Source organism: Antechinus flavipes, chromosome 2 (assembly GCF_016432865.1).
Source record: "Antechinus flavipes isolate AdamAnt ecotype Samford, QLD, Australia chromosome 2, AdamAnt_v2, whole genome shotgun sequence".
Taxonomy (NCBI): domain Eukaryota; kingdom Metazoa; phylum Chordata; class Mammalia; order Dasyuromorphia; family Dasyuridae; genus Antechinus; species Antechinus flavipes.
Genome location: NC_067399.1, coordinates 437,334,195 through 437,361,178, shown reverse-complemented (window position 1 = coordinate 437,361,178; position 26,984 = coordinate 437,334,195). Strand labels below are relative to the sequence as shown.

The 26,984-nt window shown below is 35.4% G+C and overlaps 1 protein-coding gene across 1 annotated transcript; it reads left to right on the top strand.

Annotated features, from left to right (window-relative positions):
- On the top strand, positions 1 to 26,666 carry CANX (calnexin). The gene is made up of 15 exons (XM_051979104.1): positions 1 to 113; positions 10,153 to 10,356; positions 10,730 to 10,803; positions 11,370 to 11,428; positions 12,052 to 12,193; positions 13,726 to 13,807; positions 14,322 to 14,514; positions 15,666 to 15,855; positions 18,075 to 18,188; positions 18,419 to 18,575; positions 19,819 to 20,034; positions 20,845 to 20,964; positions 21,210 to 21,333; positions 22,095 to 22,174; positions 23,216 to 26,666. The coding sequence occupies exons 2-15, from the start codon at positions 10,156 to 10,158 to the stop codon at positions 23,267 to 23,269; spliced, it is 1,806 nt and encodes a 601-aa protein (XP_051835064.1). The 5' UTR covers positions 1 to 113; positions 10,153 to 10,155; the 3' UTR covers positions 23,270 to 26,666.
- Positions 26,667 to 26,984: the final 318 nt, after the last annotated feature.

Here is a 26,984-nt window from a genome sequence, read left to right as displayed (position 1 = left end):
CTAGTCCTGAGGCACGTGACGTTCGCTTCGGGCCGATCCGCTGCAGCATCCGCGGTGCTGGGCGTGGGGCGAGGGGGTGGGAAGTGGCGCCGGCGCCGGCCGCGAAGCACGAGGTGAGACAGACGCAGCTGTCCTAGTCCTGGGGACAGGGACAGCCGGGGCCTGTTAGGTCGGCTTCAAGTCAGGGGCGAAGGAAAGATAGCCTAGGCTGACCAGGTTGAGCGGTGGGGGAAGAGGCCTGAGGCCTGGGTACGAGTGGGAGTGATGCGGCCTGGGAGCCGGGGTGCGGGGCTGCCTAACGGAGAGCGGGATAGACTTGGGAGCCGGGTCGGTGCCGACATTCATGGGAGCTAGGCGGCTTGTGGAGGGTGGTGGGAGGTCAGTGGGGCTGAAGCTCGAAGGGGGGCGTGACCTCCGCGACAGGCTCGTCGCTGCGGGCGGTGGCCCAGGCGCCCCGGAGGTCCGCGTGCCTCTTTTCCGCTCGTTCTCTGGCGGGCGGTGCGCGGTCTGGCTCAACCCGAGTAAGAAGGCCTCTGGGGAGAAACATAGGCCTGGGGAGGCTCGGAGGAGAGAGAAGCCATCTTCTTATTCTGGGCAGGAACCCGGGAACGTACAGGACGAAGAAGCCAAATCTTCCCGGGCACGAGGTGGCTGGGGTTTTGGGAAACCAACGATCTCGAAACGGGAGGAGGGTGGGAAAAGAGATCCTCTCATCGTGAGGTTAGGTAACCTGTTGGGAAAAGAAACTGCTAGAAGACAGGCCGAAAAACTTGTTCGTAGGGTTATGAATATATACAAATATCTATTAATCAGAATTCGTTTATCTTTAGAGAACCTTAAGTATGCCACAGAGTTTGAAAAATTAACTCTGGAAGGGCACCTTTCAAGGTCCATTTCCCGTTTTAGTGCCCCAGAGAAGGGAAGCAACTTGCCCAAGGTCACACAGCCAGGTAATTGTCAAAGCTGGAAATGGAACTAATTGTTCTAACTCTTTTATTAAGTGCTCTTTAAGCCCACATCATTCTCCAGGTCCCTTAGCTCTGACAAAATACTAGAAGTAATATTCTCCCAGTTTCAGACCTTACATTTCTCTTTCTCCATTCAGTCCCACTATGATATGGGGTATTCCCCATGGGACTTTCTGTACTTAGACTTCCTTTCTACAAGTTCTCCCTTGGCAATTGCCACTTTCCAAGCTTCTGACACTGTGCAGATAATTACTAAATTTATAGCTCCGGACACAACTCCAAATCCTTAAGGAATATTTTCACCTGTATATCCTGCAAATACCTAGAATTTTATGTATCCATAAGCAAATTATATTTTTGTCTAAACAACCTCCAGACCACTGTTTTGTATTATCACTATTTTCCTAGTCTGCCCTGTTTGTAATTTTAAAAGTTCCCTGAGGGCAGAAGCCCTTTTGTACTGGCAGGTGTTTTAATTAATGTTTGTTGAATTGATTCAAGTTTTTGAGTCAATCAGTGACTAGGTTCTCTAGAATCCATTCTTGAGCTCTTAACCCTTTTTGATTCTTCATTCCAATTCCAAAATGAACTTTGAAAATGGATCTATATGGTCATACCACACTTGTAACCAAAGCTATTTTTAAGTGGCTCCCCATTGCCTACTGAGTAAACTTAAACAAATCTTTCTGGTATTTAAGATTCCAATCCTGGAATCATTCTCTTAACATGTTCTGATCCAGCCAAGCTGGGCAACTTTGTGTTCCTGAGCACAATGCTCCCAACTTTGTGCCTTTATTAAAGTTGTCCCTCTTTCTTCCTAGACACCTTTAGAAATCCTATTGATCTTTTAAAAACCCAATTTAAATGTTACCTCTTCCTGGAAGGAAACCTTGCTTGATAAACACATTTTCCTCAGACTTCAGGTGGCATTTTGTTTTCTAATTCTTCAAGGTATTTAGATGATACTGTATTGTATTTAAGCCGTGTTGGTGTTGTATTTCTGTAGATTTTGAGAGTTTAGATACTATCACACCCCATTGCTATTAATTAGTTGGTGCTTAATGTTTGGGGAAGGGAACAAGCGTTTATTGAGCTCCTGCTATGGAGCACCATGCTAAGTATTTTGCAAATAACTCATTTGAAATGTTGGGGAGAAAGGATGGATAGAAATTGAGTTGTTTACCTAAGCAAAGGCATTTTTGCTGATGAAGGAAAAATAAATTTGGAATTGGTGTGAATCTTACTTTGCCACTAAGGGACAGTTTGAAGGAAACTTCATGTGTTTACAATGTGGGAAAAGAATTACGCAGAAAGGGAAACTCCAAATTTCTTTAGCTTTTAATTAGATTTTTGTGTGATTTTTGAATAGTGCTTTGGAATCAAGTTTGTTGGGGTTTTTTATTAAAAAGTGGGACAATATTGTGATGATCTATTAGCAAATATAAAATGGATCTTTCTTCAGCTTTGAATTGAAGCAGTTTTTTCTTTGGCTTTAATCAGGGCTTAAAAGTAATGGTAGGGACAGCTAGATTGCCCAGTAGATAGAACATCAGTCCTGGAGTCAGGAGGACCTGAGTTGACATTCAGCCTCAGACAAGTGACTCTGGGCAAGTCATTTAATCTCAATTGCTGCAAACCCCAACCTGGCTTCCCACTCTCCCCAGAATAATTGTAAATTTCATGGTCATTACACAACCTAATGTAAGTAAATCGATTTTGGTTTTAAAAAAAAAAGTTCTAAAAGTTCAATTAAAGTGAGTTGTATGGCTCATTTGCACTTAATGAGTTAACTTTGAGACTTGTAGACAGGATTTCCCCCCCTTTTTAAAGATGTGGGGAATCTTAAGTATTTTATAGATAAGGAAATTGAGGTCCAGAGTTAAGTGAACTTGCCCATGACCACATTTGTCAGGCAGAGAACCATTACCTGAACAAAATTGCTCTTTTTTTTTTTTTAAACCAGTGATGTTTCTTAAGAGGCAGATAATGAAATGTCTTGCAAGCATTGAACTAGTAATGTATAGTGAACTATAATTAACATTCCTGCAAATATATTTGTTATTTTAGACTTCAAGCTTCCAGAGGACAGTGATTCTCTTTTGATTGAGTATCTAATTATGTTTGATTAGTCAATAGTAGGGGGGAAATCTTGCTACTGGTGGAGAAGACTTTGTTGTATCTAATCTACCTCAGATTTTTCACTGTGTTTAAAGCAGTGATGTCAAACTCAAATAGAAGCACACCTACTTAAGATTTATGGAGGCCACAGATTGACTTAGAAAAACCGCATTAACTTTATGTTCTATTTTTATTTTGTTAACTATTTCCCTATTGCATTCTGATCCCTGAGTGCATTTTGAAGTGATATGGGGACTTTGTATTTGACATTTCTGGTTTAGAGGACCCAAGATTTTTTTTTTAAATCAGTTTATTGATAGCTTAACATTTTTAAAAAGTCACCTTTACTAGATCAGTAAATCATCTCTGAGCTTCCAAAATACTTTCTGGGAATATATTGGGGGTGAGGGATTCGTTAGCCACATAAATTATATTAGTTTTTGTAAGAACTTGGCTTTTTCCCCCCTAAGGAAAAGATTGGTAGGTGGGTCATCAGTGCTATATGAAATGTCTTTGACATTATTGTCTAGGCTTGAACATTTCCTTTAAAGATATCACCATCAAGCAAATTGCTTATCTAAATCTGGTGCTAAGTGGACAATTTCCTATATTTGAGGTGTAAGAAAGGTTTCTATGAGATAAAGTAATTTATAGTTTTAGAATTAAAATACCCAGGTACCACCCTCATATATCCACACTCAGCCATCTTTTATCCGTAACTCTAACCAATCTAGAATTTTTATGTTGTAGTTTATTATGGCTTGGGATATAAGCTATATTTTTTCCATATCTTGATATCTTTCTCTCATTCAGTTATCTTGTATATTGGTTCCTCAGTTTAACTGTTTCTGGCACAGAGTCACTTTTTATACATTTGGTTCAATCTGGTTACTTTCCCAGTTCTGTTATTTTTATATTTTTATACTGCCATTTTTAATGCTATTTCTCTCTAGCCCAGAACAGTTATATTAGGGGCAATAAATGAAACAATTTGTTATAATGTCTTTTGCAATTCTTTACTATTTTTCTTCCATATCCAATCCCTGAATGTCCTTGGGTGTCTTGCCAAGCTTTCTTTAAATCTCAAATGCTTCTATGCTTCTCTGCTTTATGAAGACAACCCTGCTCATAATCTATAATCATTTGTAAGATTAAATTCAAGGGTCTCTCTTAACTATAAGGATCAAATATAAAGTCCTGCTAGGCATTGTAAGGCCTTAAACCTACTTCCTTTTACAACTTTATTGAATCTTTCTCACCCATACCATGTAGTCTAGCCACACTGCTGCTTTGCTGTTTTATAAGACACTACCTCACCTACCTCTCTCTGCACTAATTGTCCTCCGTGAACACACATGATGCACTTTTTTATTCTAACTTTATCAGCCATCTTTCTCTATTTGGCATGTTGTCAGATGTTTGCTGACTAAGGCACTTTCTGGGCTATTTTGGTGTTCTTGTGGCCGTTAAATTTTTTTATTAAAAACGTTTACAGTCAATATCATTTTTGTTATTTTTTAAATTTTTTATTTTTATTTACTTTTTTTAATGGTTCAAGGTTAAATTGACTTGCATGCCTTCCTTTTTTCCCATCCCCTTTTTCCCCATTTGTCTTGTTTGTTTTTTGCTTTTAATTCTGATTTTAGCTCTGACTAAGACAGTGGACTGACTGTACATAGCTGCCTTAAGAAATAACTCCCACATAATTATCAAGTCATCCTATCTGTTAATATATAATCTATTTTGTTCTTTGTGGTGTTATTTGGTGCTCACTATGTCCAGTGCTTACCAATTATCTTCTTGAAAATAATATATACAAACCTGAGGCTTTGGTACAAGTTTTCAGTATCTTCTTTTTCCTGAACTATGCTTTCCCAGTAAGAGCAGAAATTTCTTGTTTTGGTTCTAAATTCCCTAAGAACATTTTTATCCTCTGTCTTTTCCTATAGACCCATTCCCTCTCACCTTAAATAGGTGTTTAGTAAATAAATATTTGTTTAATGAAAACTGTTAAAGAGAAGTTCAGCCAAAATTAGTAGGCAACCCTTAGTGAAGGTTTTCTAATTACTTGGAAATTTGTCTTCATTTATTAATTAGGCTATATTCTTGGTTGGGCTGCTGGCTGTATCAGGATGAATTAAGGAATGTTTTGAAATCATTGATAAATTAGTATTCAGTTCAACCAAATCAATTTTATTGGTTTTGTTTTGCTTAATCAACAATATCATAGCATTAATACTTTCTTTTCATTTCATTATGAACTAAATAAATACGTTTTTGTGTGCTGACCCAGGAAACGTAATCACCCAATATATTTCCTTTTTGAAAAATACATACTAGATTTTTATGAAAATGTTTTGCCTAACTTCACACGTACTGAGGGATAGGGAAGAAAGGGAGAGAATCTGGAACTCAAGTTTTAAAAACAAATGTAAAAAAAATTGATTTCACATGTAATTGGGGAAAATAAAAATATTTGCACAACATGCAAAAAGTACATACTGGGTTACAATTGACAAAAGTTTTTGAATGTTGCATGACTGACTACAATAAACTTCATAAAGCAGGTGTGACTAGCCATAGTAATTATTTTGACCATGTAGACAGTGGTAAAATATTCCTAGTGAATGAATGTAGACTTCACTAATTAATAGTTCATGGTAGTCTAAAACAGTGGAAAATAGCAGGGTGTTTGTGGAAGGAATGTTGGGCTTGGAATCAGATGAAACTTCAGTCCAAATTCTGCCTTTATGGAACAGAGGGACGCCCTCTTGGTGACTTATCTATAAAATGGGGGGGTATTACCTGTAGGACAAAGGATTAAGTGGTTGGCTATTTTTATAATTATATTTAAACTGTCTTTTTAAAAAGTGTTTCATTTGTATAAAATTCTTGGAAATCATGGGGATGTAAAGATGTTAACTGCTTACCATAATGGGCTTACAGCTTTAAATTTGAAATTGGAAGATCAGCTACTCTTAACTTATTCTGGGAACCCAAGGTAGCTTAATAAAAGTGCATCCAACTTAAATCGACTTTATGTAAATATGTAATCAGGAAGCAGAATTTTACTCACTTTAAAGAAAATACCTAACTCTTTAGGGCAATCTTTTGAATTCATCAACTTACCATAATATGTATGGAATAATCTGATTTACACAATCTAAAATCCCAAACCTCCCCCAAGCTGTGAGAATGAATGAAAAAGAAATGTTAGTACTGTCAGTGGAATGAGCACAAGATTTTGGCAGGTTAAATATGAGCCTAACAGTGGACATTATGCTATACAGAGACTGACCTAGCTAAGTACAGAGGCTTATCAGCAGAGGGTTAGGCCATAGAAATATATCAAATTTGACTGCTTAATTATAAAAAAGCAATAGGGGAGAGAGTACCCAAATTTTTTAAACATGGATCTTTTGAATTATCTAAAATTTACACAAACTTTTTAATGACCCATTTATAAAATAAAATACTAAGTGCATTTTAGATAGATTTTAGATATAGTATGAGTCAAAACCCTGTGCTCATAAAACAGTAATAAATTCCTTTTAGTTATCTTCCAGATAAAGATCAATAGGAGTGTTTATTCTATCTGTGATTGCAACCTCCTTGAGAAGTTATGGTTTTTTAAGATTTGCCATGCCAAAAAAATTAAATCTCAATTAACTTGGTAATAAGGTTGGTAACAAAACTCTTCCAATTTGTACCTGTCAGAACTGATGTTGGCCTACCTTTCAAGAATCTAGATCACCTTAGAGTGGTGAACTTAAAAGTAGTAGAGTTAAACTAAACTGGAGACTTCTGTGCTGGTTTAACATTTTTTTTTTTCCCAACTTTTGTATTACCTTTCTTTGCATGTATACCATTAGTAGTTAGAATGGAGGACTGTCTGGAAAACTAGAAAAATGTGCTGAGCCATGGAAACCACAATTTAAGTGGCCAGGGTTAATTGACTTGATTGCTTTTTAATATTGTAGCTATTGAAAAAGGCATTGTAAGCCAAAGTTCAGAGATTCTTCCATAACACCATTGGATTAGTCTTTAAATCTAAACAAACATAAGAGGTGATGCACAGCTAGCTATTGCTTTTAAGGACTTGAATCTAAGCCCCATTTTTTGAATCATACTTCTCGTCAGTGGGACTCATGTTTCTCATACCAGATTGATTTATCAAAACCCTACTCAAAAACTCCTCTAGGGCATTGTATCTGATAAGGTATATTTCTGATGTTATAAACAGGTTGGTCTGTTTTTAACTTAGAGATGAAACTTATCCTGAAAGAAAACCATTTCCAGTGTTCTCTTGAAATTAAGATGTTTGACCATCATTATGACTACATCAAAATACAATTTCATTAAGTTCTTTGAAAGCTAATATGGAAATGAATTTTTAGTAAATGGTGCTTTTAACAAGACTTTGGATATGAAGCTTATGAACTAAATTGGACCTTATAGAGCTGGGGAAACTTTATTTTCATTCAGATGTTTGTCTTTTAAAACAATTTATGTAGTGGGAACTAGATTGTTTTACCCAAGGAAATTTGTAATTTTAAAAAACTCCATGGGACAGTTAAAAGTGTTTTGTTGTGCTAGAACTTTATTGTATCCAAAAAATTAATTATTTTTGTAAATGAGAAATTAATCTGTTGAATAACTTACTTAAGGAAAAACAAAAAAAAATAATAACCTCCCCAAAATGAGCAATTCATTTTTAACTGTTAAGGAAACCAACTAGTTCAGGGTGGGACCCTTTTAGCACTTTGAAGAATTTATTTTTGGCTCTTTGGCATATACTTAAACAGCCTTTCCCTTTTTAGCTTTTGGGGTAGTGTGGAGTGAATGGAATGAAGCTCTTTGTTGTCTGCCAGAGTCTGGCCTAGACAGGGCCTCTATGGTGTTTGAAGCCTTCAGTTTTCAGAAATTGGATTATTGTTTATTGCCTGTAGTAAGTTCATTCAACAAACATTTGTGCCATCTACAATATATATAAAGCACACATAGGATTCTGAAGCCATCAGACCATTCTTACCTTAGAAGTTTATGTGCTAACAGAGATGATACCAGTATAAAATACTTGAAATGTTTTCCCGTTGGAAAGAGATTAAGAAAGAGAAATTGTATTAGAACTGGGATTGAGGTAATGAGAAAACTATATAAAGGAAGGGCATTTAGCAGTGCCACACCTTAAATTGTATTATAAGCAATAATCATCAAAATAGTACTGTCTAAGTAGAAAGATTGATCAGTGGAATAGGGTAGATGGTCAATACCCAGTAACAAAATGATTATAAGTAGTCTTGTGTTGAAAAATTCATTGGTTAAAAAAAAAATTGTTGGAAAGTAATTTGACAAAAATTAATTGTGGACTGATGTTTTTACACCATTTACCAAGGTAAAGTAAAAATGGATATGTGACTTGGACATAAATGAGAAATCATAAATAAATTAGAACAAAGTGAAATATATTTCTTACCACATATATGGATAGGAGCAGTTTTTAAATAAACAAAAGTAGAGAGCATTGTGAGATGTAAAGTGAATAATTTTGATTGTGTATCTAAGATTAGAAAAAGTTTTTATAGTTTCTCATTTGTTAAATATACAGGAATTTTATCAGATTTTAAGATTTTATCCCCATTTGATAGGTGCTCAAAGGAGATGATGAAGCAGTTTTTGAAAGAAGAAATCAAAGCTTACATATAGTCATATATGGAAAAAATGCCCTAAATCATTATTGATACTTTGAGGTACTGTCTCCATCTATCAGATTGCAAAAATGATATATGATGGAAAGGAGGTAGAAAAAGTGGGATACTGACACACTGCTGGAGTTGTGGACTGAATCACTTGTTTTAGAGAACAGTGTAGAATAATGTCCTGAGAGTTGTAAAGCTGTATACTCTTTGGCCCAGAAAAAGTATTTCCTAGTGTGATTGAGGAAAAAAGGAAAAGAAGCCTGTATGTATTTTAAAAATATTTATAGCAGCTCTCTTTGTGGAATAACAAGGAGTTGAAAATTGAAGGGGAATGCCCATCATTTGGGGAATGGTTGAATAAATTGTATATGATTCTATTTTGTGAGAAATGATGAGCAGGTTGACTTTAGGAAAACATGGAAAGACTTGCATGAAATATGAAGAGTGAAATAAGCAGAACCAATGAGCAGAACAATATTGACATTGTAAACAACATCAATATTGTTCAAAGAGTAAGTGTGAATAACTAAACTTTTCTAAATTGTGTGAATATTCAGAAGTACAAAGGAAGATGCTTTCCACCTCCAGAGAGAGGATTAATATCGGTTTTTATTCTTTCACATATGTCTGTGTCAAATGTTGGCTTTCTCTAGTGTGGAATTTGGCTTAGAATAGCTTAGAATTAAAAAAAAAAAAAAACAACAAAAAAGTGAAATTTTGCAAATGCTATTAAAAAAAAAAGGAATGGATTTATCAGATTTTTCAAGTTAACAGGGAGGTAGGAATGATATTATTGTGCCAAGAGACAGTTTTAATAAAAATACATAAAAAGCCAAAAACCTCTTTAAAAAATCTTCTGGAGAGTATAAGCTAGCCAAAACTTAATGGAGTTTTCTCCTGGTTTTTTATGTGATTTTATGTGAACTGCAGACTTAGCATGATTTTGGTGTGACTAATTTTGTCAATTAAGAAAACTAAATGCTTTCCCATGGGGGGGAGAGGGAAATGGTGATTATGATCTTAGAAAATGACTGGTTAGCTATGGGTTAAATTATGGTGGAAATCTTATAAAAGGCTATTTTTTTCTCCCAGAAATAGACTTTGATTATTTCCCAAGTTTTTGCGGCCTATTTTTTTGATGTGTATATGTGTGGTATGTATGCAAAATTGTTTCATGTGTTTGCTTACTGCATTTTCTACCTAGCTTTGTATGACTGTAACCTTAGACAACTAATTTTTTTCATGATACTCTGCTATCTCCTGTATCATAAAGGAGTTTACTTAGATGATCCCTAAAATTTAGTATGAAAATAAAATGGAAGAGAGGTTTAAAGTCATATTCTTCGCTCTCCCATTTGCCTCTACAGACCATGGAACCAAAATGGTGGTTATTTATGGTTTTGCTGCTCCTTGGAACAGTGGTTCAGGCACATGATGGACACGATGATGAGGATGAGGATGATGATGACGATGATGTGATTGATGTAGAAGAAGATCTGGAAGATGGCATTGAGGAAGTAGAAGACTCAAAGCCAGGAGATGGTGCCTCTCTTCCACCTCCATCACCAAAGGTTGGGACATCTTTTAACAATAAACATTTTTCTTTTGTTGTAATTAGTACATTAAGATAAGCTGGGATCTTTGTATTTCAAAGTCAAGAATATGTATTGAGCATCTATAAGAATTGTCTTCAAGAAAGCAAGCTTAGATTTAAAAAAAAAAAAAACACCTTTGTTTTTGTTTTTGTTGTTGTTTTATTTTTCAAAAAGAAAATCTGGCCAGTTTTGACAGAGATTAGAGACCTTTTTTTAAAATAACCAATATTCTTTTAAAATAGAGAAAGTTTTGAGTTTTCTTGAAAACAAGCAAAGAAAGTACCAGTTGCCACCCAAATAGATCATTGAGGATTTAGTATTGATTTTTATTTGTTATTGTTAAATTCAGGTTACCTACAAAGCCCCAGTTCCAAAAGGGGATGTTTACTTTGTTGATGCCTTCGACAAGGGAATGCTGGTCGGGTAAGCATGATGGAGGGAGGGGAGTTTAAATATACATACATACATACATATATATATATGTAATATTGAAGTTTGGATCTTTTGTATGTCCAGAATTTTGCAAAATAACCTGAAATTAAGATTCTCTTCAATTTCTTTTATTTTGAAATGACTTATTTATCCTAGGACTTTGTTAATATTGTGTTAGTACACAGATAGTGAACTCTACTGATAAGGATATGTGATCATTTTATACTTTTTTAAATTTAGAATTGTGTGGTTGGGAAAATAGAGGTTTTTATTTATAGTGTATAAGATATTTTCTCCTTTCCCAAATATAACAAAAGGGTGGGGAGTGAAGTTAGTAAAAACCAGTGTGTCAATTGACTCTGATAGCACTGTATGTTAATATTCCACATGCTTAGTTAGCCCTCTGCCCCTTCAGTAAAGGAAGGGTGATACTTGTCTCCCCCTCCCCCCCAAAAAAAAATTCTTTGAAGCTAGGATTAGTTGGTTCAGATTTTCTTTCCATTAAGTTGTTGTGATTGATGGTGATTTTTGTTTGTTTGGATTTGTTTTTACTGCAGATGGGTTTTATCCAAAGCCAAGAAGGATGATACTGATGATGAGATTGCCAAATACGATGGTGAGAATTCCTTCTAACTTAATACATTGAAAATTTGTGACTTAGTAAAAATAATTCTTTGTCATTGCTTTACTGTCAATTGTAAGGCAAGTGGTATGAGCAGAGAAGTTGATCTCTTAGGCATTAGTTTAATCTTTACTGTATTTTTGTCTTCCTTATGTAGTAGAATGAGCCTTTGCTAGTTTAAAAGCATAAAACTCAAAGCTTGTTTGTAGCATGTGATATCAAAAATCTTATGATCTCTTAATAGAATGTACTACCACCCCATTTGTAAAATGAGAAAGTTCAAAGGATTTAGAGTTTAAAAGGGATCTTAGAAGGCATTCAGTCCAGTTGTCTATTTTACAGATAAGCAAACTGAGTCAGGCCATATGGCTTGTCTATCACTGACAAGTAGCTGAAGAGACATTTGAACCCACATCCCTTTCCCTCCTTCCCCCTTCTTCTCCTCCTTTGCCCTACTTTAAAGCCGGTCCTCTTTGCATTTCATCATGCCTATCTCCTAAATTAGATTAGGCTAGGTGTACTCCAAAATGTCCTTGCAGTTTAGATTCTGTTATTCAGAAGAAATAACATGACTAGGAAGTCCTTAAATTCAAGGAAATACATGTTTTGTCTTGCAGGTAAATGGGAAGTGGAAGAAATGAAAGAATCTAAACTTCCAGGCGATAAAGGGCTTGTGTTGCTGTCACGGGCCAAACATCATGCCATCTCCGTGAGGCTGAACAAGCCTTTTATATTTGACACTAAGCCCCTCATCGTACAGTAAGTGAAAACTAACTTGATTGAAGTTGGAGGTGCAGGTTGGAGAGGGAGATACTTTAAAATTTGTACTTAAAAGTTGTACATTTTTAGAAATGCCCGTTTTATTCTTATGGGTTTTCACATTTTAACTCTTAATTGGCCTTTCCTACTCTTCCCAAAAATAGGATTAAAAAGTCTGATATAGAGCACTAAAATAAGTGTTTGAGGGGTATAAAAATAAAATTAATTCATGGAATAGTAAAGGATTTTTATTTTATTTTTTTACTTTTGGAGGGGTAGTCTATTAGTGTAGAAAATCCTCTCTACTGGTATAAATGAGCATATGTTCTCTGGCTTAATTTTGGATTCCTGGAGCACTGAGCATTTAAGCAACTGGATATAATCAGACTAGATTTGAACCTCCAAGGCTTGATTATACTACAGCTGACCCTCTATCTTCCTCTCCCTGCCCCCCATTTGTTAAGATTTTTTAAAAAAAAATTAATAATAGCTTTTAATCTTCAAAATGCATGCAAAGATAGTTTCTAGCATTTGCTCCTGCAAAACCCTATGTTCGAATTTTTTCTCCCTTCTTCCCACCCTCCTCTTTGTAGTAAGCAATCCAATACATGTCAAATGTATAATTTTTCTATACATATTTCTACAATTATGCTGTACAAGAAAAATCAGATCAAAATTTTTTTAAAAAAATAAGAAAAAAGCGAGCAAACAACAAAAAAGATGAATACTACGTTGTGATCCACATTCAGTTCCCACAGTGCTCTCTTCATCACAAGTCTATTGGAATTGACCTAAATCATTTCATTGTTGAAAAGAGCCAAGTCCTTCAGAATTGATCATCACATACTCTTCTCGTTGGTGTGTACAATGATCTCCTGGGTCTGCTTATTTCACTTAGTATGTAGGCTTCTCCAGGCCTTTCTGTAATCATCCTATTGGTCGTTTCTTACAGGACAACAATATTCTATAACATTCATATACCATAACTTATTCAGCCATTCTTCAACTGATGGGCATCCACTCAGTTTCCAATTCCTTGCCAATACAAAAAGGGCTGCCACAAACATTTTTGCACATGTGGGTCCCTTTCCCTCCTTTAAGATCTCTTTGGGATATAAGCCCAGGAGAAACACTGCTGGGTCAAAGAGTATACAGAGTTTGATGGCGCTTTGTGACCCTCTGTCTTCCATGTCACAATGCCTCTCCAAAATTGTGTTATTAGTATTCAAGTTAGAGTGCTTTTTTTGTCTGTTCCTGTGAGACTGATGAATTTGTGAACTTTGAGACTTTCTCCTCCGTACGTATAAATATGAGGTTGTGTTGTTAAACATCATCCTATAATTAGCAGCATATATTTGTGAGATGATTTGTTTTAGATTCACTTGTTGCCAGTAAAAGGAACAATTTTTTTTCCAGACTGCTAATACTAGAGAGGAAGAAGAATCTAATTTCAAAATTACCTCCTTTTCTCTATCAAAAAAAAAAAAGAAAGAAATGTTTATGTAGTCTTCTGGTTTTCTGTTTTAAATCAGGTATGAGGTAAATTTTCAAAATGGAATAGAATGTGGTGGTGCCTATGTGAAATTGCTTTCAAGAACCCCAGAATTGAATCTGGTAGGTATTTTTCATTTCCTATAACTTGATGGAGAAGTTTTTTGTTGGTTTTTTCCCCTTCCAGAATTTCTAGGGTTAGGAAATAGACATGAGAATGCTAACTTCATAAGTATTTTTAAAAACAATTTACGACTTCCCTCTTTGAGTGAAACGAATGTTTTAAGCATTAGGAGGAAAGAAATGGTGATCTCTCTGCTAATATGGATGCCTAAGGTTTTTTCTGTGTTTCTTTCCAGTTAGAATGGCTTGATAACATTTTGTTGCATACATTTGCTTGTGTAATCATTGCTGATTGCTTTGCATCTTCAGGTTGGAAGTGACTTTGGAAATTTGTTAAAGACTCGCCCACTAACTCTTTGGTCTTGTCCTCCATTTTCTTTACTTTGATTGCATCTTTGACAACACAAATTGAGGTTTAAAGAACTGAATAGTAAATTGGATAAAGGGAATAAGGGAGGGCAGGCACTTAAATTATAATATAATCTTCATAATTAATTTGCTTTTGTCTCTAAAGGATCAGTTCCATGACAAGACCCCTTACACGATTATGTTTGGTCCTGATAAATGTGGAGAGGATTATAAACTGCACTTCATCTTCCGGCATAAAAATCCAAAGACAGGCATCTTTGAAGAGAAACATGCTAAGAGACCAGACACAGATCTAAAGGCCTACTTTACTGATAAGAAAACACATCTGTATACATTAGGTAATAGCCATGAGACTGAGTCTAGTATGAGTATCAGAAATTTTCTTATATGAGAGCTGCCTAACAAGGATGTAAGAAGTATATATTTACACTGCTGCTGTTGTTTTCCTTTAATTAAGTTTATTTGATTAAATCAAGTGGTCAGTAGCTTGAGGGGAGAAATCATGGTATGTTTGCTATTTTTTAAGAGATAAAACAATAGTTGTCTTAGCACTGAAAATTCAGAATATGAAGTACAGGTTAGATTTTAAGCTTTTGAAGAACAAACTTCTTGTCCCAAAATGAATGTTTCCAAGAGAGCACTGGGTGACCTGTCTTATTCTTTTGTTGTTCATTTGATTTTTCAGTAATGTCCAAATCTTTTGTAACCTTGTTTGGGATTTTCTTGGCAAAGATGCTAGAGTGCTTTGCTATGTCAGATGAGGAAACTGAGACAGACAAGGTTAAGTGACTTGCCCAGAGCTAAGTAATATGAATTACATTTTCTTGTAATATGTATGTACATGAATACATATTCATGTTCACAGCTAAGCTATGTCTGAGGCCAAATATGACCTCAGGAAGATGAGTCTTGACTTACATTTTGCCACTTGAACTTCCACATCTTAATTCTTAATTGACTTTAATTCCTTAGACTTCACCTTAATTTCTCTTAGATTTTGTTGTTGGTCTTCAGATGTTATGGCAAATTGAATGTGGTTACTTAAGTGGTAGAATTATACAAGAGCAGAGCATTTTACCCACTGTTTTAAAACAGGTTTTTTTTTTTTCATTACTTAATTTAACATTAAGAAGATGAGTGATGCAGTCAAAACTTGGATACCTTTTCCCTTTAAAGCTATATTGACTTAAAAATTCCCCCCTCTTGCCTTGGAGAGTAAGTTTGTGCTATGTTGGTGGTGTGAGTGAGGTAAAATATAAGCCATCCTCCATTCTTTAGATTATCTGTTGGATAAACACTTGTACAAATTTTGTATTGATCAGGCTTTGCATGGTATATAAATGTTTAATAGATGCTTCAGTGATAAAGTCCTGTTGTTTAAGAGGGAAGCAGTAGCAATAAAGACTATTATATTTTGAGCAGTGGTTGGGAGTGTTAGAAAAGGCAAAATTCCTCTAACATAACATTTTTCTATAATTTTTCTTCATAGTCTTGAATCCAGATAATAGCTTTGAAATATTAGTTGATCAAACAGTTGTGAATAGCGGGAACCTACTGAATGATATGACTCCTCCTGTGAATCCTCCCCGGGAAATCGAGGACCCAAATGACCAGAAACCCGAGGACTGGGATGAAAGGCCCAAGATACCAGATCCTGATGCTGTCAAACCAGATGACTGGTGAGTGAGGGCTTTGTGACTTGAAACTTTTTTTTTACTCCTAAGATAATTAGTTTTGATTATAATAAATACTTGAATATAAAATGGCTACTTTTGTTGTGTAAATTCATGATTAAAAAAAATAATTCTGTGATTTGGATTTCTTTTTTTCCCCATTTGATTGTATTTTTTTCCTAATCTTTTCCCAATTACATGTAAAAATAATTTTTAACATTCATTTTTATAAAAATAGTAAATTTTTGGCCCTCCCTAAGACAGCAAGTAATCTCATATAGGTTATACTTGTACAATTAGGTTAAACATATTTCTCTCTTAATCATGTTGTGAAAGAAGAATCAGAACAAAAGAGAACAGCCTTGAGAAAGAAGGGAAAAAGTGAAAATAGTATGGTTCAATCTGTATTCACTCCCTGATACTTTCTCTGGATGTAGTCAACATTTTCCATCAGTTTTTTGGAATTGTTTTGGATCACTAAATTGCTGAGAAGAGAATCTCATTCTTGACTATCATACTTGATTATCACATAATGTTGCTATTACTGTGTACAATGTTCTCCTGGTTCTGCTCACTTCACTCAGTATCAGTTCATGTAATTCTTTCTAGGTTTTTCAGAGATCAGCCTGCTCATCATTTCTTAAAAAACAATAGTATTCCATTACATTTATATGCCATAACTTGTTGAGCCATTCTCCAATTAATGGACATCCCCACATTTTCCAATTCTTTGCTACCACAAAAATTGCTGCTACAAATATTTTTAAGAACTCTTTGAACACCTCCATCTTGCACATTGGGAAACTGGCTCCCCAAAAGATGGGAGTTGTTGAAGGTCACTTAGCTAATTCAGTAGCAAAGTAGGAATAAGGTGGCTACAATCATTTATATTTTACTGGCTTTGGAATTATATTTTAGAGAAACTAAGCAAAGCTAGATTATATCAATAAAGCATTTTTATCTGTTCTGAGTAGCTTTATATAAAGAACATGAGTATTTAGGTCACTTAACAAATATTTATGATTTTCAGGGTAGTCTTCTAGATGCAAAAAAAAAAAAAAGTTATTCTCTATAAGAGTATATGCTAGGGGCAGCTAGGTGGCACAGTGCACCAGCCCTGAAGTCAGGAGGACCTGAGTTCAAATTTAGTCTCAGACACTTAACACTTCCTAAGTGTATGACCCTGGGCAATCACTTAACCCCAACTGCCTTAGCGCAAAAAAAAAAAAGAGTATATTCTTAGGAAGGAGGGTGATATGAAGCATTTATAAAAGATTTCTATGTAGCAACATGTGTATACCAAGAATACAAACAAAGCTGATAATGAGGAGGGTACTTGAATTTGGCAGGATAGGAAAGGTTCCATGTAGAAGGGAATACTTTGGTTAAATCTTGAAGAAAGTGTTAGGTATTATATGAGGACAAAGAACTTTTAGAAGCATGAGGAATTAGCATAATGTGAACAGATAGAAAGGCAGTTTGGTTAGACTCAGGTGGGTTGCATTGAGCTGAATATATAATGAGACCTGAAAAGATATATTGGATCCATACTGTGAAGGGCTTTAAACGACCAGATAGAAGTAATAGGGAGCAGGTAGAATTGTTGTTAGTGACATGGTCAGCTATATACTTTAGGAAAGTCATTTTTAGGGGATATATGAAGGATTGGATTAAGAAAAGATTGGAGTCAGGGAAATCAAGAAGGAAACTATTGAAATAGACCATACAAGATGAGATGAAGAACTACAAAGATGGAGGCTCTGTATACAAATAAGAATTATATAAATGGATTGTGAGGAGGTCAGGATAAAGTGTTCTTAAGAAAATTTGAGTAAGCTAGGATAGGTCAGGGCAGAAAAGCTCACACAGAACACACTTGATTCTCCCTTATTGTATTCTTTCCTTGAATAGAGCTTTAAAAAAAATTACTTGGTGTCCTAGAAGGAATGCTCAATTTAGAATCTGGAGAGCTGGAATAAAATCCTGTCCTTGATAACTTAATTTAACTGTATAAATTTAACTTCCCCGTGCCTGAGCTTCCTTATCTTTAAATTGAGTATAATTTTGTACTGTTTTATTTACAGGGGATTTCGAGGAAAATGCTTTGCAAAAAATGGTATCAGTAGATTTGGGTAGAGCATGATACTATCTTAAGTAATCTTATATCTGTTTCTCCTTCTACCTCACTCCTCCCTCCTCCCTCCCCGCCCTCCTCCCCCTTTAAGGGATGAGTCTGCTCCTGCTAAGATTCCAGATGAGGATGCTACAAAACCTGAAGGCTGGTTGGATGATGAGCCTGAATATGTATCTGACCCAGATGCAGAGAAACCAGAGGACTGGTAGGTCTAAACTACTATTCCCTACTCCTTTGTTTTTTTCTTTTATTTTTTAAAGTAATTCTTAAATTTCACTGGGATTGAGAATCTGTCATTAGAAGAGTATGTTTAAACTCTTGAAGCAAAGCACTATAAAGAAATTTAGGTTATTTTTTAAACAATGTTTTGTGCAAAAGCTTTGAGTGTTCCACATGAGGCAGAATATATTTAAAATTCTAAAATTTTATCTCTAGGGATGAAGATATGGATGGAGAGTGGGAAGCTCCCCAAATTGCAAACCCAAAATGTGAGTCAGCCCCTGGTTGTGGTGTCTGGCAAAGACCTACCATCGACAATCCCAATTACAAAGGCAAATGGAAAGCTCCTATGATTGACAATCCTAACTACCAGGTTGGTCTCATGTTGGTTTTATCTCTTTTGTCTTAGGGACTTGGAAGATGGTTATTTTGTTGAGAAATAGCTGTGCGGTGTCTTTCATTGATTCTGAGAGTATTCAAAGTTCAAGATGAAACAATTTCATGTTAATGCGGAGAGATGGTTGAGGTTTTAAATCTTATCCACTTAGAATGTGACATATCACTTTATAATTTACAACTACTGAACAATTTGTCCCCTTCTTCCTTTGAAACCATACTGTTTATTTAAGAATGCTACCACCAGATGGCAGTGATGCCTCAACCTTGTAGCTTAGTTCTGGACTAGAAATCAGGAGGTCTGGATTCTTATTCAGACCTGGGCAAGTCATGTCACCTCTTCTGGCCGTTATTTTCCTTTTCTACTTAAAAATCAGGGAGATTTCTACTAGGGCGTACATTATAGAGTCAATATGAAGATCAAATGAGACTATGTATAAAATTATTTTAAATTCTCATTTTAAAGCTACCTTCTTAAACTGAATTTAAACATTATCAAATAATAGATTTAAAAGAGATATATACTTGCTGAGCAGCTTTTAGACAAATAAAATATATTCTGATTCATTCTCATATAGTAGTATTTTGTTCATTTGAACAACGTTTGATTATTTGGCCTAAAAGTTTTTCAGAATTCTAAAACTATATATGTTCATAATACAAGGGAGTTTGTCTTGAGAAAAGTTTTCCTTTCATTACCAGAAAAAAAATGGTTTTATTAAAGAGATAAAAGTAAGATTATTTGAGAAGATAGAAATGTTTGAGTAAGGAAAATAAAAATTTCAATACCTTTAAGGGTTGTTTAGATTTAATGAATAGGATCTGAAATTAAAGAGTAAAACCATGACTTCTTTGGAGCATAGACCTTAGGTACAACTTTGTTTCATTTAAACCACATAATGAAGGCATTTCCCCTTGAGCGTTTATATATAAAGTATAAGATGTTAAACTTTTGTATTCTTTTTCTGTTGTATATTTCTAGTGATTGAATCAAATTGGGTAGATTTTTAAAAATACACTGAAAATTTATTAGCTCCTAATTTACTGGTTATTGTTCTAATAATCTTATAAAGTTGTTTGCTCCTTTTTTGGGAATACTTAAAATTTTTATTTTCATGATGAAGGTTTTCCATTTATATGTGTTTACCTTGATTGTTTTACAAGGAGTATAAAGAGAGGTTCTAATTTTAAATTTAATTTCCTTGTGTTCTTTATTATAGGGAATCTGGAAACCCAGGAAGATTCCAAATCCAGATTTCTTTGAAGATCTAGAACCTTTCAAAATGACACCTTTCAGTGCTGTGGGTCTGGAACTGTGGTCCATGACCTCTGACATCTTTTTTGACAACTTTATTATTTGCGCAGACCGAGGAGTTGCAGATGATTGGGCCAATGATGGGTGGGGTCTGAAGAAAGCTGCTGATGGGGCTGCAGAGGTTTGTGATGTGTTTTTTAGAAGACATAAGTTCACAAGTGTTTTTAGTTCACTCACCAAAATATTCAAAGGGATTAGAATATTTGAGTGTGTCTATCCCATGCAGAAAAGCAGATGTTCCAAAAGAGGGGAAATGGAGGCAAATTCAATTGGACCTTCGAGACATTAAAGCTCAATTTTTGAACTTACATCAACTAAATTGATTTGTGAAAGTCAAAAGCTCAAGTTGAATACTGGTTTCCTTTAACATAAGACTTACCATTTAATACTGTAGACATTGTAGGATTCAAGCAGAATTGAGTGAACTTCTCAATCAAGAAGCATTTAAGAATCTCTAGTGTGCTGTTCTTATTAGCACCTGGGATACAAAGCCCTGCTCTTTAGGACATTATTTTGAGAAACAAGCACATTTTTTAAAAATGCAAAATATATACAAGTTAATTTGTGAAAGGGTAGAGAAGACATATGCAGTTGGGGATCAAAAGAGTCTTTATATAGAAGGTAGTGCTTGAACTGAGTTTTGGAAGACCAAATGAGTGCTGTGAGGTAGAAGTGAGGACAGTTTAATCCAAGAGGGAGACAAGCTAGTTAAATTATAGGGTATGGGAGGCAGCTAGATAACACAGTGACTAGAGCATCGGCCCTGAAGTCTGGAGGATGCAAGTTCAAATCTGACCTCAGACACTTAATGCTTCCTAGTTGTGTGGCCCTAGATAAGTCACTTGATGCCAATTGCCTCAGCAAAAATAAATGAATTATAGAGTATGGTGATAGCCAATTTTAAATTGAATGCCATCTACTTCTATTTCAGCCTGGTGTCATGGGACAAATGCTTGAAGCAGCTGAGGAACGTCCATGGCTTTGGGTGGTTTATATTCTCACTGTGGCACTGCCATTGTTCCTTGTGATCCTCTTCTGCTGTTCTGGAAAGGTATGGGATTTCCTTAGAGGAAATTGTTTGGAAAAAATTTTAAATTGGTGACTTAGCTAAAGATAAAAGAGGGTTCTCCTAGACAACTTAAGAGGAGAAATAATAAAGCTAAAAGGACTGTATAGTTTCTTCCCTAATCTGGCTCAACAATTTCATAAGTACTTTTATAATTTAAATGATTTTGTCCTAGTAATGTGGGAATGTGTAAGCCTTAAGTCAGTATTATGAAGATTTTATTGTTTCAGAAACAGCCCAGTGCTGCAGAGTATAAGAAGACTGATGCTCCTCAACCTGATGTAAAAGAAGAGGAAGAGGAGAAAGAAGAGGAAAAGGAGAAGAGAGATGAAGAAGAAACTGAAGAGAAAATTGGTGAGAACACATTTCATACTAGTACCACTAAATAGTTTAAGTTGAAATGGAATTCAAAAGCTAATAAAATGCCATATTTTGATTTTTCCAAAAGTTTTTTGCTCATAATTCCATGTGGTTTTGCTTCTAAACCTATTCTTGCTTTTGCTATTCGTCTGTGGCAATAATATTCATTTTTACAGAATTTGATACCCAGATTCTTTTTTCCACTTCTTCCCTTCCCTTGAAAAGATAAGCAGTGTGAAGTCATACAAACATTTCCATATTAGCCGTCCTGCAAAAGAAAACACATTTTTTTTAAAAAACTCCCAAGAAAAAGTTTTTAGTCTTTTTCTTTTCTGTCCTTAAAACTGCTACTAGATTTATTTCCTGCTCTCAAAAAAATGTTTCATGGTTGCCTGTTATCTGCCAAATAACATTTTTATTCTTGTTCATTCTGATACCACTCCTTTTTTGTCCTCTTCTCATTGCTCACTCCATGCTTTTGCTATATTCTCCCTCCCTGCTGAATTCTTGTTCTTGACATCTCTTTTCCCCACTCCCCTTTATTCTACAATTTCGCTAATGCATTTGCCATGTAATGTTATTGTATTGTTTTATTTCAACCTTCTCCTGAACTATAAGCTCCATGAAGGCAGCAGGAACTGTATCTGAGTTGAACAACTTATATCTTTTAAAGTCTGGGCACAGAACAGAGGCTCGTAGCAGAGCATTGATGGTGTTTACTGAATTTGTTTCAATTTCTTTAATTTCTCTCCCAGAAGAGAAGCAAAAAAGTGATGCTGAAGAAGATGCAGGTACTGTAAGTCAAGAGGATGAAGATAGAAAACCTAAAGCAGAGGTAAGTAAAAGCCAGTTTGGAGGTAACAGCAATTTTCATTTCTTTAAATTAATATTTAAACACTTATAGTTATTTTATAAGTTGCATTTAGAGCCTGTTGAATTCTGCAGATAATATATGTAGTAGACTAGTCATGGAAGGGATCCAATTTTACTTGTTTTGAGATTGTACAATTATAGTACAAATACCAAAATCAATTTTTGCAATAATTGATATGAAAAATAGTCTTTAGTTTTCTTAAGATTTTAAAGATTGGTCCCAGTCTAAATGAAAAAGTTGAGTTCCTTTCATTATATTTTTTTACATTTAAACTTCTTAGTCCTGAATTCTGGCCAATGTCATTCTAGTACAGCCTTTTACCACTGCCCAACAGATAAATCAATCTTTTAAGTGCTTCATTGTCCCCTTAGTGTCCCATAAATGACTCTTGCCCTTACAACTTTGTTCATACTAATACCTTCTTGATTTTGACTAAATCCTGGCCTTACATCCAAATCTAGCTGAAGTCTCATTTTTTTCTGTGAAGCCCTCACTAATGACCCTAGTCAACAGTAATTTTTACCTTTAAAAAATTACCTCTTCTGCACCTGGCATACAAAGTCCAAAGCCCTTGTATTGCTTATTTCTTTGTGTGTTTGTTTCATTGGTCCCAGATGCTCCCTTAAGTGTTAAATGACAGACAAGTACAATTGAACATAGAATCTAGCTGTCTGGAAAGGTTTTGTTCAAGCATGGACCCAGTGGACTCCTAGTATTTCTAGCATAAAGCATCCATAAATACAAATATTCATTGTTAAAATTGGTCATTGACTCAATGACGGAAGTCTTTCAGGTGACAATTCTTCACTTCTCAGACTTTGGAGAAAATAATGTGTATGTGTTCAGATTAATAGGATATGACCTCTCTTCTTAGTTAGATTGAATGACCCTTAAAGGTAGATTAGACTTTAATCATTTAGGCACTTAAGCACTCTAGCAAGCATTTCACTGTTTTGTTGATGATAATGATGGATTTCTTACGAAATTCTTTTCAACCAACAGGAAGATGAAGTTTTGAACAGATCACCCAGAAACAGAAAGCCACGAAGAGATTGAAAGAATTTAAGAACTTGATCTGTGATTCCCTTTTTCCCCTTATCCTCGATGTGATCCTAGGAGAGGACCTGGGATACACCTTATATGTTGAAACCCAGAAAAACCTCAAGACTTCACTATCAACAGATTCCAGTCAAATACTATCCAATGAAATTTTGAGCATCTAGCAGTAATTAATTGCAATTGTGATAAAAAACCAAACAAACAAACCCACCATTCCTGTAGAAAGAAAGCATTTATTGTATGGGCTATGGATTCTGGATGTGTAACATGAAGCAACTAACCTGTTGGGGTTTTTTTTGTTTTTTTTGTTTTTTTGGTTTTTTTTTGGTTTTTTGGTTTTTGGTTTTAAAACACTTTAAAAAATTAGAATGTTAGAATATTGCCAATCTTCAAGAACCTTGGCTTAATTTAATGTATTAATCTATTCATGGAAAAATAACAGCAAAGTTTAGGAAATATGCTAGGTGATGAAATGCAGTTTTTATAACGTAGGGTTTTTTTTTTATAAACTTCGATATTCTAAAACATTGAAGTGTCTATGTCCCTTAAAATTGATAATCATGTTTAAAGTGAAGTCATTTGTGTGGATAACATTGATTACTCTCTCCCACTCTTTCATTCTACATCTTCTGGAGATTTGAGATTGGGGGAGAATTCCAAACCATAATAGATGCTGTTTTGATTAAGCTGTATTAAAAACAGAGCTACAAAAAAGGCCCTTCTTTTTCCACTCTGTTGGAAAGGAGCATGATTAGGCCACAATATGTGTGTGTTGTGTTGCCTTTGGTTACTGCTAAGTTCCCAATGTTCCATAGTTGGCACCAAGAATAAATAGGTGGGAAGACTTCCCATTGGTACTTAGGCATTCAGGCTTCCCAGGCTGGTTGTCTGGGCTCAAACCTTATGTGATTTCTCTAGACTGAGCACTACTCATTGGGGCTGTCAGGGGGTGTGTGTGTGTTATGTGTGGGGTTTTAATAATTTCTTTATCCATTCTGTTGATAGTTTACCCCATCCCAGGCTTTTCCCTGCTGCTATGCAGTTTCTTCAGAGTGCAGCTTGCCCTCCGTTGCTGGAAATGATTTTATGCTCAGCACAGTGTTAAACTCGAGTGGTTTATATATATAGTGGGTTTTTTTTTTTTAAAGACCCAATATCATCAGTGTCCAAATACAGAGTAGAGCATAGTCAGTCCCACATTTTTCCATTTATGTCTTTAGAGATTTATAATGGTCAGAACAAACATGCCGATTCAGATTTGATTTCAAAATGAATGCAGTTGTTCAAAGTATTTGGCTGACAGTGGGTTGTCTGGGGCTTATAGCATGAGCTACCAGCAAGTCTCTCTGTTCTTGATGTAACAATTGCATTTTTTTTTTAAGTACACTGAATGTAGGGAAATCCAATTTTAAAAAAAAATTGCTAAATGGCTTAGTGTATTACTGGTCTTAGAGGGAGGGGGAATTAAAATTCAGTGAAGTTTATCTGAGCATTTACTCCAATGAGTTAGTGCTTTGTAATGACATCATATTCTACTGAAATATATTGGGAGCTAGATGTTGATATTTTAGCTCTACTTGTTTAGAATAGCTTGAAATGTACTGATTCACTGTCCTTGCACTGAATATGTAAACACTCCAGTGTTCTTATTGGGAACAGCAGTGGGCAATATTAGAAATTTTCAAAAGGAATTGTGGTGTTAGTTTATTTTGTAGACTCCTGCTCCATGACTTTAAAAAGTTTGAGAGATAACTTTAAAAGTTGAGAGGTAACTAATGGAAGAGTAGACAATATTTTTTCTGCCTATTCACTTCTATCTCCTTTCATGTTATCTTGCTAGGTCAAAGTGGCCATAAATGTAGCAATGAAGTCCAGTGCAAATAAACCTTTGTTTAGTAAGGGCCTGAAAGCATGTTTACAGGTATCTACTTGAAGCAAAAGTATGGGACCATTGCACTTCCAACTGTATTTTCAGAACATACTATGTGCCTCTGGTTGAGTTTTGGTAATTTTCTTCCACCTGGGCTATTGAAACTTAAGTTGACCCTGCATTATTTTGATTCTTTAAAAGAGACATCTTTGTGCACCTACATGACCAGGAAGTTTTCAGGACTTGTCCCACTACTCCATATTATTTAACAAGTGTTTTTGCAAATAGTGGCTCTTCCTGGTTTTTCTCTCTACTCTCCCAGTGTAAGGTGAGGCCTGCTACTTCAGTATCTGACAGCTGGATGACCAGCAGCACTTTGCACAGCAGCTCAACAAGAGGCAACAATATTTAGTTATTTTACACTCCAGTGTCTGATTCATTAATGTGCAAATTTCTGTCCTCCAACAGATGTGCTCCTCAGTTTCTCCCATTCACAGAAAAAGTGCTATTTTCCATTTGTCAAGCTACTAAATGGTGTTGCATTAAAGCTACATGTTAATCTCTTCTGCTTTTGACTAAGCTTCTTTACCTTCATTGTGCATGTTTTCTCCTTTAGTGTGCACTACTTTGAGGGGGAAAGGGTGTTTTAAAGTCAGTCTTCCCCTTAATTTCCAAAACACACTGGGAAAGTTAATATAGCTCTCAACTCAACAGGAAGTATTAGGAACTGTCTTAAAGTTTTTATTTTTATGTAGCTAGAATTTGGGTTCAGGAAAGGAAGCTTGGGAGCCTGAACAGCAAAACAAAGAAAAAAACATGCTTGTTTAGTCTTGTTGGTTAGATCATAGAATTCAAAATATTTTCCAATTGTTAATTTGTAGGTTGTAGGATTTAGGGGGCCAGTTATGACTTTTTTTTCCCAAAAAGTAACCATTGTTAATTCAAACCAGATATTAGACTCCAGTTTTAGTTTCTGATACTAGGAGTACAAAACTATGCCAAAAGGAAACTTTCTATGAATGGAGGGGTTTTTTATGTTGCTGTACTAAGGGGAGGGGGGAATGCATATAGATGCAGTAAAAATGATTTTCATTACTGGCTCTCATTTGGTTTTATCTTTAAATCAAGGAAATGGAGACCATTTCCAGCAAATTAATAGGAACTCTGCCCTGAGATGTATCTTGACCTTAGAAAGATTGGAGAACAAGGATGGTGTTATTGACAAAGGTGGTGGTCATTGCAATGTATGTTCTTTCTTATGCCTCTACTTAGGGCAGTAAATAGGGTGCTCTTAGCCAGTGACTTTATTTTATTTGACTTGATTTGGGCCCACACAATCTCAAGCCAGTATTGCCTCCATGAATCCTTGAGAGCAGTTTCCTTGTATTGCTAAACAGGAACTGTTCTCTCAGCAACCACTCCCATGTCTGTTGTGGAAGGATAATTATAGATGCAATATGCATATATAACTATATTGGATAAGTTATAATGTAAGTTTACTCTAATAAAGAAAATTTAAATCAATTCAGCTTTTCCCTTTTTATTTCGAATCGGCACCATACCTGAGCAATAGGGGTGTGCCTAATATCCCAAAGGAGGCAAAGAAACAAGTTTTTAGTTTTACAGAAATAAATTTTCTCCCAATTTAATGAAGTAATCGTATACCCCTAAGCTTTCGTTTCTGCACAGAAGCAGCAGATGTCTTCTGCTTTAATTCATCTCTTGTCTGCTCTTATAGAGAGAAACGGTGTAGGCCTCTTCACAATCTCCCCTTTCTGGATGCAATTTGGGGTTTTGAAAGACAGAAAAGTCTCCATTGTCTACATATTCATTTAGAAAGAA

Coding starts and splice junctions, on each gene's coding strand:
- CANX (XM_051979104.1), top strand. CDS start 10,156: ATGGAACCAAAATGGTGGTTATTTATGGTTTTGCTGCTCCTTGGAACA. Junction 14,515..15,665: donor AACACATCTGTATACATTAG/GTAATAGCCATG, acceptor TTTTCTTCATAG/TCTTGAATCCAGATAATAGC. Junction 21,334..22,094: donor AGAAACTGAAGAGAAAATTG/GTGAGAACACAT, acceptor TTTCTCTCCCAG/AAGAGAAGCAAAAAAGTGAT.